The following is a 14,897-nucleotide window of genomic DNA, read 5'->3' as shown; positions in this document are numbered from 1 at the left end:
AGAGGAAAAGAGAGGAACATACACAACGATAGCTCTTTGTCGCACAGTTTCTCTGTCAACTAGTTAGCTTCATGCCAGATATCGAATGCTCGGTCTAGGCCTAGGTTATATTCTAGTATTATGAAAGTAGTTATCCTAATATTATTATGAAAACACACAATTGATTTTCTCGAAGTATTCTATCAAATGTTAATTTTCTTCTTTACAAGATTGTACTGTAAATAAAAACATGTAGACAACACCTAGACATAAATATTTTGTCTCTACGTGCCCTACAAGCGGAGATATTGCGACGTAAAGTCCGGATCTGTCACTTTTCACATTCATAATAGCTATCAAAAATTATTATTCTTCGAAAAAAATTAATATCAAATGAAAAATTAAAATTCAGATGCTACAATCTTAACTTTTTAAATTCTATCTATCAAATTAAAAAATAAAACACAAATGGTACTGTTTCTTGTTATTTACTTAAACTTACTTTTAAAAAAAGGTAAAAAAAGCGCTAAGCGTGCATGCTTCTCGTATGAAAACCAGCATTTGGACCGGTTTCACCAACGTCAATTATTTAATCGGCCGTGGAACTGATAACTAATTGCGTTTGCTGTTTGATGAAATTCTCTGTATATGATACATTCCAACCCAAGTTATAATGACTTTGTTCCCCTTCAAAAATTATTACATGAAAATCTTAATATCACAAAATTTACTAAATCTAATGATATATGTATCATCTGTATAAAAGATTTGATATCAACAATTGTGGCGCCAAGTTAAATTCTGTTAATTTAATTAAATTTATCAAAATTTTATGTATTATTCGTAAAAAAGATTTGATAGCCAAATTAAATAATAAATATTAATCTAATATGTATTATTTGTACAAACGATTTGATCAACAATTGTGGCGCCAAGTTAAATTCTACTACAAAATAAAAAGTAAAACCTAAGTGATACTATCTTTATTATTTACTTAATCCAAATGGTACTGTCTTTAATTTTTATACAATGAAAAAATTTAATTTAAATAGTAAAATTTTTCATGTAACAACACTTGGCGCTGCTAGATCTCGATATAATAACATGATAGTATAGTAGTAAAATACATAATAAGTATTTACATGAATGTAAATAAAAATAAGAATATAATATTTAGAAAAATAACATAAATAAGAAGCATATTATTATAATAAGAAAAATCAGAATCATATTAAAAAATATGAATATCTAAAAGAATATAATATTATACTTGAGATAATTCATTAAAATCAGACTGCGAACTGAACATTAAGTTGCCTGTTGTCACGGCCAACATCCCTCCTTTAAAATCCTTGCTTTCGCTATCGAACACTTTGGTTCTTCGAGCCGAATTAGGTTGGCCTTGACAAGATGAGACTTGCACATGTGGAGGCTCGGTTAGAGCAGCAAATTGCACTCTATAGCCTGATAGCCAGTGCATACGACAATGTAACTAAGGTCGGGTTTAATAACTTGAATTCACAAAGAATACGAACGCGATCCATAGCGCTCAAGGAGGATTGGGAGAGATTCTCCATTGTAAATGATGCACTTGTAATCGCAGTAAGAGAGCTAAGTCCTGAGGATAAGTGTCTCATTCATAACCATTCTTATTTTACTGAAAGTTTATTTACCACTGCACGCGGAACGTCTAAGCTTATTGCTCGATACAGACCACGGAGCCTCACTTGAATCATCTTCCCATCTCGATACTCGCACTTCTACCGGATCGCCATATCACCATCAAACAAGATTACCTCGTATAGATTTGCCAAAATTCAACGGCACTCCTGCCGATTGGATCTCCTTCAAGGATCTGTCCACCTCTTTAGTAATCGCCTTCTCTTTCTTCTGTCGAAAAACTTCAATATTTAAAGACTAGCCTGGTTGGTTCAGCTGCACATTTATTGAAGGACATGGCTGTTACTGATCATAATTTTTTCAAAGCATGGGAAGCGCTGATCGCCTTCTACAAAAATAAAAGATTGTTGGTAAACTCAGCTTTACATTCCTTGCTTGCTCTTAAACGTATGACCAAGGAATCCGCTATAGAATTGGAACGATTGTATACAAGTATCATGCAGATATATCGATCTCTAGAGAACCTCTGCGTAGACCGGTGGGTACGTGGGACGATTTTCTTATATTCATCATAGCACAGCGCCTCGATTCGGAATCGGTAAAGGCATGGGAACATAATCTGGGCTCAGCTACAGAGCCACCTACATGGACTCAGTTCACCGAATTCTTGATATCACGACTTCGCTCTCTTCAGGCCTTTGAGAGATCCCGTTCTGGAAAGCATTCGATTCAACCGCAACAGACTATTTGCCAAAACTCATTATCAAGGAAAGTCCAGTCAAAAGGATTCAAGTAAGGGACTGAGTTGCTCCATCTGTTCTTCAAATCATCATACTTTTACTTGTTCCCAATACAGCACGAAATCGGTACAACAGAAGATGGCACTTATCAATAAGCACAAACTGTGCTTTAACTGTCTAGGAACCCATCGAGTCGCTGCCTGTCTAACTTCTAGACGTTGTCTTAAGTGTGGACGCAAGCACCACACCTCAATTCACACTAGATCTGCCAATTCTACCAAAGCTAAAACGAGCAGAAGTGAGCCTGTTACGCCTGCTAATACTTCAAAACCTGAAGAGGCAAAGGTCATGCATTCTGTAACGTTTCCTGAAACTCCGTTGCTCCGAGTGTTACTGGCTACAGCTCAAGTACGAGTGATGTCCCCTAATGCCAATGTTACCACAGTAAGGGCCTTGATCGATCAAGGCTCGGAAATTTCATTAATCTCTGAGAGGACAGTTCAACGCTTAAAAATTGCTCGGAAGAATTCGACGGTATCACTGGTGGGCATTGGTGGTAAAACCGCTAATAAAACAAGGGGTATCATCAGATTCAGACTCAGCCCACATTTTCAATCAGATTTCGAGTGTACCGTCACTGCTTACATATTGACGAATCTTACGTCGATTCCATCTGTACATGTAGATAAAAAATTGTGGTCGCATCTGGAAAGGTTGCAATTAGCCGATTCACAATTTTCCTGTCCCGGCGCAATCGATCTTGTGTTGAGAGCGGACGTTTATGGAACCATTATGCTGAATGATTAATCACAGAATCACCGAATTCTCCAATAGCTCAATTTACTAAACTAGGATGGATTGTCTCCGGCCTACCGAGCCGGGCCCAACGGACCACCAAACGACTCCGGAGGAAGCTCGAAGTTGCCATATGACCACAGGAGAGGATTTGTATCCCATATTGCACAGGTTCTGGGAATTAAAAGAAATATCTCATTCGTTTGACCGTTTTTTGACCCCGAATGAGCAAAACTGTGACTATCACTTTCAAACTACCTATTCAAGAGATCCTTGCGGACGGTATGTGATTAAGTTATCATTCAAGCAATCTGTTAGCAAGCTAGGAGATTCGAAGAGAAGAGCTACTCACCTCATCCACAACTTAAATAAACGATTCAAATCAGATCCTGCTTACGCGAAAATGTATTCCGACTTTATCGCTGAGTATGCAGCATTGCACCACATGCAATTGGTGCCTGATTCAGTTCCCGAACCACCTTCTTATTATCTACCTCATCATGGCGTAATAAGAGAAATCAGCCTCACCACGAAATTGCGGATGGTGTTTAATGGTTCCAGCAAGACTACTTCAGGGTTATCTCTCAACGATCTTTTGCACGTTGGTCCAAAATTACAAACTGACTTACTCGATATCCTAATATGGTTTAAACAGTTTCGTTATGTTTTTTCTTCTGACATAGAAAAAATGTATCGACAAGTGAAAGTACATCCTGATGACTGGAAGTATCAACGCATTTTATGGAAGGATGAAGCGAATTCTCTAAAGACTTACCAACTCACTACAGTAACCTACGGATTGTTTATATATCTAAACACAAGAACTAAGATCTTATTATTTTTTTCTGGTACGTATAACGTATAATTTGACAAGCAAATCACATTAGGGCGGATAATGTATAAGCTTCTCTTTATACTTAGAGTAACTCCGGCAAATACGCCGCGAAAAAATAGAAGGAGTGAGGGTAATTTTCCTGCAACTACTCTATTATGTGCCTTTATATTATATTAGTATTGTGTTATGATTTCTTACTATTAATATTAAAAAAATTATTGTGAATTGAGTTGATTTGTCACTGTAATAAGTAGCGCCATCATAAATTATAATCTACATAAAATGATTACTATAGGGCGTGTAAAAGACTTAATGATTATTTCGTGATACGTACGTGTAGAGCAATAAAATAAATTATGTCATTGCGCTAATATGTTGTATAGCAAAATACAAGTACTTTACTTTCATATTCTTTGTTCAGTTTGTTGTCTTGTATAAATGTATATTCCACCTGTTTGGGATACACAGCATTTTAAGCGGACGGGATTTATGTCCAAAGAATACAAAGTGCGCAGATTGAATTCAGTACACTAAATGCAATAAACGCATTACGTAAAATATGTATGTACCTTATATCATAACACTTGTAATATATGTAGGAAGATTGTAATTATTATATATTTATTATTTCATATACATATTTATCATTTTTATTCCTTAAAAAAACTTTATAAACGCATTTTATAATTTATTGTGTCATTTTACGTCTTATTTATAGGCATTATATTTGTAAATTTTTCATGAACCATATATATCTCCTCCTCCCTCTATGAATAGTCATATATCCCACCTCTATAGGATATACGACAAAAATGCAAGGGTTTCAAAAAGTTCATTTTTTAATACGAAAAATAAATATTTCGGATTTCTAATATTTTGTTAATAGTAGTAGACAGTACAAAGTTTTTACTGATATAATTCGTTTATTTTAAACATAATAAATGATACTTAATAAATATTAAGTTTTTGACAGGTTGAGTGAACTTCAACTTTCTGCGTCCTGCGTTCTGCGTCCTACAAGCACATACTATGATTAAAATACGTTAGATTAGTTCCTAGTTTTGCGACCTGCGATCCGCGTTCTACGTCTTATGTAGAATGGGCTTAAAGGAGGCACGGTGTCACTGCGCTTGGCTTAACGCCGAGACACTACTGTGTCTCCAGATTCGTCGCGATAAAGTGTCTAAGGCCGGGGGGGGGAGTATTCATAGTCAATTCTTATATTCAAGACCGTCTTAAGTAAGTATAGTCTTAAGATATCACGAATCAAGGGTTCCTCATGTATCGTGCTGAAAATAATTTAATTTTTCGGAATTTTTTAATAGGAGACTACGATAAATTTTTTTGAAATTTTCAGAGTATGTTATTGTAATATTGAGCTATTAAAAAAAATATTTTTTTGATAGAAAAACAATGTGAATTTTATATTTATAATAATTTAATTTTGGTGCATCAGCGTTTACAGCGTGTAATGTAACGCTGCTTGTATTCATTCGAAACAAGAAAAAAACGATTTCTTTTTTAGGTTTAGTAAGGTTTACGTTATTAATTGAACCTATTTTTAAAAAGAATAATATCAAATTATAAAAATGGCAACACATAGAAGAAAAAATTTCGATTTTTACGAAAAATTTTCGTGTTAATTATGTAATAAAAGTAATTTATTTAAACAATACGATTATAAATAAAGGTTCAATTTATGAGGAAAGTATTTATCTAGATGTGTGTACAGGGAGGGCTTAATCGGATGAATAGTTTTTGAGTTATCTTGCATGCCAATTTTAAAAAAGTAGTTTCGAGTAAAACGCGTTTAAAGTTTTAGGTATACAACCAACAATTTTCGAGTACTTATAGCTAATCTGTTATGCCAGGCCCATAAAGTAAATTTGAATGACACACTATAAAGTATAATGTCTCTATAGGATACACAAAATAAATATTCCAGTTATGTTCAAAGCCTAAGGATTGACAGAGCTAGGGGACGCACCGCACGCTTGGCGCTTTAGCGTCTTAAATTCTTAAGATTCTTAAGACTTTACTTAAAATGATCTTGAAATTAGTTGAAATAAAAATGGCCTATGAATATCAGACGTTTTAATAATGTAGACGTTTTAATAAATAAGCTTTTTAAAAGTACTGTTTAAAACATTTTAAATATGTTTAAAACATGTTTAAAACATTAAATACATATTTTCAATAAAAAAAACACAATGTTTTGTTCTTTTAAAAAAAAACATGATTATTTTTACCAACTCTGATTAAAACATTTAAGTAATGCTATATATATTAAATTTATAGTTGTTAAATATTAGACGTCACATGCATGATTTAAAACAAGTTTATTAAAATTAATTTCGAAAAGAATAATCCTATTGCTTTATATATAAAATTTTTGCTTTTCATATTTTATTATTACAATAAAACAAATTTTTGCGCTATTCTTTTTATTATTCCTACTGAAAAAAATCACGTCACATAGTTGCATGATGAAATCATATAATTAAAACACATAAATCATGTAACGGATTGTTCCAAATCAGTACGTGATTTTTTTTAATTACGTAATTTGAAAAGTCACATGATGATATGTTCTTTTTTCTTCTATTTCTATCATTCAATTCTTTAAAATTTGACAACTATAAAATCACATGATGAATGAAATAATTTCTAATATCATGTGATTTTTTAAATTACGTCATTTAAAAAAATCACATACTGTGATTTGAAACAATTCATTACGTGATTTACATGTTTTAATTACATGATTTCATTATGTAACGTTGTAACATGATTTTTTTCAATAGGGATGCTTCCTTTTGTTGTTTTTCTTTTGAATCGTCTACTGGCTGAAAGTTAATTGAGTTTTATTTTATTCGAGCGAAACGCGAGTATGTAATAAATTTGCAGCTCTCTGTATTGCAGTGTATATCAATCAGCGCACCCAGTAAAAGAGCGAGGACAAGTGTCACGAGTTATAAGAGTTATTACTGCGGAAGAATGTGCATATACCCTTCCGATATATTCGCGTGATATATCCCACGGATATCTCCCAGCCATTTGTTAAGCTAACTGTCTTGGTTAATAGCCCTTTGAAACGCATCTCTATCGACTCACTTAGGTATAAGTTATACTTTATACATATGAAATGTTTGATGAAACTATACAAAATACATATATTTTCGAAACAAAGTTTTGCTTAATACTTCGTTTAACGATTATAAAAGTAAAAATATTCGCGCTCGATCATTGACTGAAAAAGATCTAATAGCGAATTCGGTTGGACACACTAGTGCATATAAAACCGTTGTTTAACTGATTTAATCTGTGTGAATGTAAAATGTAAATATTTTAGATTATAAAATGCAGATTTTACTTAACAGTACAATAAAATGTATTGAGGATTTCATGGTTTAATCCGTTTTTATATATTAAACACATTTATATTAAACACACATCCGTTTACATTAAATACACATTTTTATGTCAATTTGTGTACGACGGCTTTAATGTGCATCAGTGCGCACTGACAAGGGAAGTTATCCAGACGTCTAATTAGTTTCGAAAAAGTAACGGTTAGAAGTTATAGTATCCTACCTCTCCTATTAACTTAAATGAGTGTATCATTCGCTCGGAAAATTTGATATTCGTTAAAAAAATGGATACGAAGTCCGCTATAAACGGTTTCGAAAATGGGTTTAAATGACATTTTTTCATAACTTTTTTTACTTTTTGGGTTTCTCTACATATGTGTGAGTAATATACGCAAGTGGAATATAAAAGAAAACTTGGGTCTCAATTCTAATGGTGGATGTTGAACATTTTTTTATCTACCTCTCCCGAAGTTGGAATTGCGTTTGGTACACTTATAAAGTTGTATAAATGTATGTACGTATAAAAGTACATATATTTTCTTATTATACATTACCATAATGTACACATACACAATTAAAGAATAAAATTTTATAATTACATTATGTAGATCAAATTATGTTTATATACGAATTAAAATAACAATGTAATGAAAATGTATAATAAATAAGAAAATATATGTACTTTTATACGTACATCTATTCATACAACTTTATAAGTGTATCACATCCAAGCGCAAATCGCATCGAACTTCGAGAGAGATAGATAAAAGAATCCATCATTGGAATCGAGAAATCTAAGTTTTCCTTTCTATTCTACTTACGTATGTTACTCTCACATGTACGTAAAAAAACCCAAAAAGTAAAAAAAACCGCTTATAGCGGATTTTAAATCCATTTTTCTAACAAATATCAAATTTTCCGAGCAAATGACATTCATTTTAGTTAATAGGAAAAGTAAAGTATTATAACTTCTAACCGTTACTTTTTCAAAACTAATTGGACATCCAGGTAACTTCCCATGTGAGTGCGTCCAATCGAATTCGCTATAAGTAGTGATAAAAAATGCCTTCAATTGAAAGATAATTAAAAGTACGTAAGGGATATAATAGACATATTACGCGAATATCTGTGATTGCAGGCTTTAATTTGATTTATTGTTAAAAGTAACTTTAGCCCGTGATCAGATCTCGCTTGGATGAAAAGTGCTCCTGATATTTTTGAATATTTAAAAGCAACCCTTATCAAATTCTCGATGGAATTATTTTATGAAAGTTAATCGCGTTATTATATAGTTGTAATACGCAGCGACTGATTCCATGGCGAATCAAGCTCGAGGATAATTCAGGATGCGACCTTGACATTATGGAGGCGCATGTGGGGTGGAATTAGCGTTGCAACCTTTCACGCGGTTGACGTCGCGTACTGCTGTGCCAAGAGTAATTACTTCCGCAGATTGAATTTGGCGAATCACGTTTCGCATTTTGAATGCGATATAGTGTGCACCACGTGTAATCGTTGGCGTGTCGCGAGAGAGGAAACAGTGGCGGCAGGAAGAAACGGTGTACGTACAAGCGTTCGGTTAATTAATAAAAATCGATAAACTAAACATAAGTTCCGCGTACCGGTAAAATTTATATTTAGAAACTGAAGCGCGCGGCGCGTGGAAAACTCGAGTTACGAGTTTCTTATGCGTTAATCTTAACGTGACCTAACGTTCCGCCACATTCAGGCTGTGACGCGCGGGTTTTGGAATGAAAAGGAGCTCGCCGTCTCCGAGGGTTCGACGAAAAGCAATTTCGATGTTCCCGATGATCGCCGTACCGTACAAAACTGGTCATGAAGCATCCCACATCGCGTGAGCGTGCGAGCCGCTAAGCGCCGAGGCTGATATGAAGGCATTTCCGAGGGTATCGATCAAATAAGTTATTAGATCATGCGCCCGTCCACTCGCCTTAATATTCCATCGTTGCGTTCTATATATTATAGTTTCGTGTGGTGCGCAAAGATCTCTCGTTCGCGTCGACGTGATATCAACAATACGAAACAAACGATAAGTGGTGCTTACCAGGTGTGACGCGGATCACTTGAGAAAGAGGCGAAAGTTAAGTCGCGAAAATTGAAGTTACTTTTCGCGCCGATTAAAAGATGAATAACAACAGAGGTTACTCCATATATGACGCAGTTTCATTAATTATAGCTCATCATGTGATATATTCCATGATTCAGAACTTGATCCCTTCGTGTTTACCAGGAACAGAGAGTTAACGAAGCGTATCGGATGAATTCATGCATGGATCTATCGTTCCGTAGTTTAGTAAATTACCGATACGTCTATCTATCGCTAAGATAAAATTCGGGGGCGTCCTTTCACTGTAAACTCGTGCGCACAAGAATTTGTTGCGGAACTTGATCCGTCTTGGTGTTACAAATCGCAACGTCTTCTCACCGTGAAATCCCGCGTGAAATTTTCGCCACGTGTTTTCCTCTCCTAACATTGGACTGGTTAACGCTAATTAACATCACGTGACACCGGAGCGAGCGCGCTCATCCGCGACATACCTTTTTTCAAGGAGGCTCCTCGCTTCGTGTGCCGACCCATGAAGCTGGAAAGTAGCTGCATGCTTTTATTCTCTCCGACACTTTCAACACCCCCCAGGCTGGTCGCGGCGATCTCGATAAAGCTATATCGATCGCGCTCACCGGGTCCCGGAAATACGCGCCGCTAAACAACCACGGTGAAGTCGTTACTTATCGGAGTCTCTCACCACCTTTCTCATATCACCGCTCCCGAAACATCGCCTGCTGTTACGAGTGCTCGCGTTCACAGTTTTCCCGTTGCATGCTGACAAGCATCTCGTTCCACCGGTTTGCATACACGAAAAAGTCAAGCGAAGAAAATCTTCGCGTTCACGATTAATAAACAGGCATCCTTTTTGAGAGCGACTCGAGAAAAGAGATCCACACGCAACACTCTCAACACAACATGTTTTGTAAAAACTAAAATGTTTTTTTCTACAAACTGACTTTTTTCTTATTTAATGAAATAAATACAAATGTTTTTTCTCTTTCAAAACGCGAAAATTAAATATTACTAATATTAGTTACTCTTCTTTTTTAATCACGCTAATGTTGATTCTTGACATGCCAAGTCTCGTGACAGATAGATTTACCTCGAGCTGTGCAACGAAACTTTCAAAATTTGTTCGACTCGAAATTTGGAAGTACAGAACACTATCAAAATACGTTGGTAGAAAAAAATTCATTCTCTATTTAAATCGCGTGCTAAGTTCTACGAAACTTTTGCTTGTGCTCGAAACAAACGGAAATATCGAACAGGCTCGATCCATGAAGTTAATTTCATCATCGATTCGTCCGAGAATTAATATTCAATTAATATCGACGGTATAATATTGAAGTCCAAAACGATATTAATTAATAATTACGACTAAATTATTTCAATCGCGCGTATGGAATCACGAAACTGATTAAACGAGCGGCGCTCACTTTTTGCAGAATCTAAAATCTTGTTAATCGAACGCTGTGATTAATCACGCTGCTAATTGTAAGTCGAATAATCTCATAATGTTATTCGTTATCATTGTGGGACAACTTTTCGAAAGATCCGCCGAAGTTTCACGAGCACGCATCCTGCGAAAGCTCAAGGTGATCGCGAATGGCGCGAGTACTCGACGCGCGCGGAAGCACTGAGGTGACTGAGGAAACACTTCGGTCTTTCCTCCCGGTAAATCGCCGCCGAACCGCGTTCCCTCTCGAAGGGACTGTGAAAGTCTCGCGCCTGCGCCACCCTCTGACCACCGTCAGAAGGTACCCTGAAATCTCGTCTCTAGTGTAATTAATTGACCAACTCCGTTGTGGATGATACGGAACGCTCCCCGCACGTTCGGTAAAACAAAGATTTCATTACGATTATGCGTCTTTCTCGCATCGATCGGATCGTATGAAATATATTAATATGCTAACGTTAATATTAAAATGGAATGTTGTTTATGTATAATAACTCTAAACGTTGTTTACTATATCGAATACTCGCATAATACACATTAATAAATTAATATTAATTAACCAATAATAAATTAATAGCAGTAAACTAATAAATTAATTATTAATATCGCTATTCTACGTATTATGAGAACGCAGAATTAGGAAGTATCTCGTTATTTGTAACGAAGTTACCAGTTACACGGTTAAAAATGGGTTTGACTCCCGGCCGAGGTAACATTTTTCGCAATAAATTTATTTACAGTTTTTCAACACAGTAACATCTTGCTAATATGCTTGATTGTGCATCAAAATTATTTAAGAATTGCTTGTTAATTTAATTTAATTCGTGATATTATTCCAGTAGTTTAATCGCGTTTATAAGTCCGGAAAACCAATTCGGGGCGCAGTTTGAAGGACTACAAATATGTTATATATGCAAGTATATATATATATAGTAGGGGAGAGTAGTCTAAATCGGACCGTGTTCTAAATAGGACCTTTTTAATTTAAATGAATACGGTTAAGCAGATTTGCGTACTATTTATAACGTAAAGTCTTTATAAGACACCGAACATGTGATAGCAGTTTGACAGTTCTCTGTCATAACATTCATAAAATAAAGGCAAATATGTATTTTCAGCCATCGTGCGAAAATTTTTTTAAAAAAGAAAATCCTTGTAAATCATTATTTAAAAAGTGTTAAAAATTTGAAAAGTAATTGATTTAAGATAATTAAAGAGTATAAAATTAAAAAATATCAAGCATTTCGTGATCACTTTTACAGTTTATTGTAAAATTTGTTACAAAGTACGAAAGGACCCGTGTCCAGATCGGACAGTACAATGAATAACTTATAGGCCTGGTTGTAGTACTGGTGATCGGCTGACTAGATTTGATCCAAGCAATTAAATCAGTAAAATATCATGGATCATCAGACTCAGATTAATTGAGTTTTATTGATTTCAATTCTAATAATATAAACAGTTAGTATTTTCTTTTTCTGAAAAAAATGTTTATCTTTGACTGTCAAATTGCTTGTTTTTACTCAATACTAAGAAAAATACATTAAAATATTTTAAAATTCTATCTAAAAATCCATAAAAATAGGAGTTTTCGATTTGAACCAGGGGATAGTCCGATTTGGAACCAACAGTTCTTCTTTCCAACAGCACTTTCGATTTTACGATCGGACTTTATTTACGCCTTATAGAGAGCAAAAACTGCAAATAGGTCCGATTTAGACCACTCTCCTCTATATATATATATATATATATATAATTCACATTGAATTGTTTAAAGCATTAAAAAATCTAGCTTCGACCGGTACAAGTTGTTAAATTTCTATTATTAATTGTGTTTCTCACATTGTACGGTCTAAAAATAAGATTCTTATTGTTTACCAGTTAGAGTTACTTTTTTTTTAGTAACTGTAAGTTAACTTCGCTCATTCCTTCCATCTATTGTAACTTATAATTTAGTTACATTTTAGATGTATTAGATGCATTTTAGAATTTACATACAAAAATATTATTAGACACTAATTGTAAGATCCAGCTTCGACTGGTTCTTTCCTCACTTGTTTGATTTATTCATATATAAGATGTCCCAAAATTCCCGCATTCGGAGTACAGGATACTTTATGCTAAAACAAACAACTTTTTCCTTTAGCAAAATTGCGTCCGATAAATAGTTTTTGCAGGAGAGTAGGTTGAAGTTAACAAATAAGCGCAAAAATTATTATATTTATCGGACGTAATTTTGCTAAAGAAAAAAGTTTGTATTAGCATAAAGTATCATGTCCTGTACTCTGAATGCGGGAATTTTGGGACACCGTGTATATGTATAAGCGATCTAAATTATCTTATTGTACTGAATACTTATAATAATAAAGATATTGTCAAGAGAATAATGTTTTTGTGCGTAATAATAATAAATAAAAGAAACAATTGTTGGATCTCTATTTCATGACCGATCGATGGAATATAATTCTTAATTATAATTGACTAACGATGTAACGTGCACGCGTCGCGCCTAGCATTACGGTGCAATGCATCTCTCTTGCGGTTAATAGCGACGGCAAGTAATTTGAGTAATGGGCCAATGATTACGGCAGCATTAAAGATCGTGCAGTTAACATCCGCGTGCGACCGTTACTGTACCGTTAACTTAACATACAAAATCGCCGCTTTGCAGCTGTAAGCGAGCGCGTACATTGTGCGTGTCACTATTAATCCCATCGATAAGTTCCTCTCAAGGAGGCGCGGGAAGGAGGAAAAGATATGACAGATCACCGTTACGGGGGTCTCAGATTAGATCTCTAATAATGAACCGCAGATTCATCGATCATTGATGAAATCCTTCCCGAGGATGCAAAGGAATCAATTCCTACGATCGCGCTGGATTATCTTCAGTAACGCCTAGGTGAGTTGACTCTTAATCAGCATTCACTCCACGAGTTCTCCGGAGAACGAAAACGCGGGGCCGGCGACCGCTGGAAAGTGCAGTGACTCGGAATGCAGCTAGCTTCGACCGGGTCGGAATCACGTGCATGAAAACGCGACCTGTGTGTTCTCGGTGTGTTACGTTTCCGTCGCTAAGAAATTATCGTGCTGTTGAATCGATTCGATCTGCTGCGCTCGAATGATGCTTATTTACGATCGCTCGATGTCGCACGACAATTTCGCCAACTATGCAGTACGATACACCGTTGCTTAACGGCACCGTGAGTGCAAAATTTTCAATCTCCGTAAATGCGCGTTCCGTACGGCACCGACTCTCGACGAGCCTCGGTATCGATCGTTTCTCATTCCGCGAAGATGTAAGAAGAATCTCATAAGAAAATGTCGTCGTTCAAAATTGACACGAGAAAAAGAAGCCGCACCCCTGTAGCCCTGGTAGAACACGGAATCGTAATGACATCATAGAATGTCATCATGACTTCAAGTGAATTTTGAAGTAAACTTATAAGTGACAATTAAAGTCATGATGACATCCTTACGATATCATTATGACTTCTATCTGGAATTTGAGGTCTATCGTTTTTAATTTAAAATTTACATACAGAACAAACGGTTTTACTGAAGCATTTAAAAATTTAGCTAAATACAGATCTGAAAATAATTTTGTTGAACTATTAAAGTAATTATATAGGATATTAAAATTGAATGTCAAAATATTCCAGCAATCATATATTTTGTAGAATTACTATCGTGTTTGAGCGTCCTACATAATTATTTTGATAGTCCAATAAAATTATTTTTAGATCTGTATCTAGCTAAATTTTTAAATACTTTCGAAAAATCGTTCTTTTTGTGCAAAAAGAAATGTGGGTACCACATTAGGTATGTTCTCTATATTTAAATTGCTTTCTTAATTGTGCGCGTCGTACGAAATTCAGCGTGTTCCCTTGGCCGGATTTCTCGCTTTTACTCGATCGCGAGCGATGCAAAAGGTAAATGGATGTGGAACGGAACGACGGCAGGCGGTAGCTCCGCTCGTCGTCGTTGTCGCCGCTGTCCCGTCATCGTTTCGCTTCCTTTTCTCTCGATTTTATTT

General features: G+C 35.3%; 1 protein-coding gene and 1 long non-coding RNA gene across 2 annotated transcripts in view; both read right to left on the bottom strand.

Moving 5' to 3' along the window:
• Positions 1-7,882, bottom strand: part of LOC108727485 (uncharacterized) — a 25,129-nt gene extending 17,247 nt beyond the window's left edge. Inside the window, exon 1 of the long non-coding RNA XR_001936851.1 lies at positions 7,871-7,882. This is a non-coding gene — a long non-coding RNA (uncharacterized lncRNA). The remainder of the gene's footprint in view (positions 1-7,870) is intronic.
• LOC108727469 (extended synaptotagmin-2) overlaps positions 1-10,221 on the bottom strand; it is a 66,445-nt gene extending 56,224 nt beyond the window's left edge. The window contains exon 1 of the mRNA XM_018455612.1: positions 9,900-10,221. Within this exon, the coding sequence (XP_018311114.1) occupies positions 9,900-9,960 (61 nt within the window). The 5' untranslated portion in view covers positions 9,961-10,221. The remainder of the gene's footprint in view (positions 1-9,899) is intronic.
• Positions 10,222-14,897: the final 4,676 nt, after the last annotated feature.

This window comes from Mycetomoellerius zeteki, unplaced genomic scaffold (genome assembly GCF_001594055.1).
Source record: "Mycetomoellerius zeteki isolate Tzet28-1 unplaced genomic scaffold, Tzet1.0 scaffold498, whole genome shotgun sequence".
Lineage (NCBI taxonomy): Eukaryota > Metazoa > Arthropoda > Insecta > Hymenoptera > Formicidae > Mycetomoellerius > Mycetomoellerius zeteki.
This window is presented reverse-complemented; position numbering and strand designations above follow the sequence as displayed.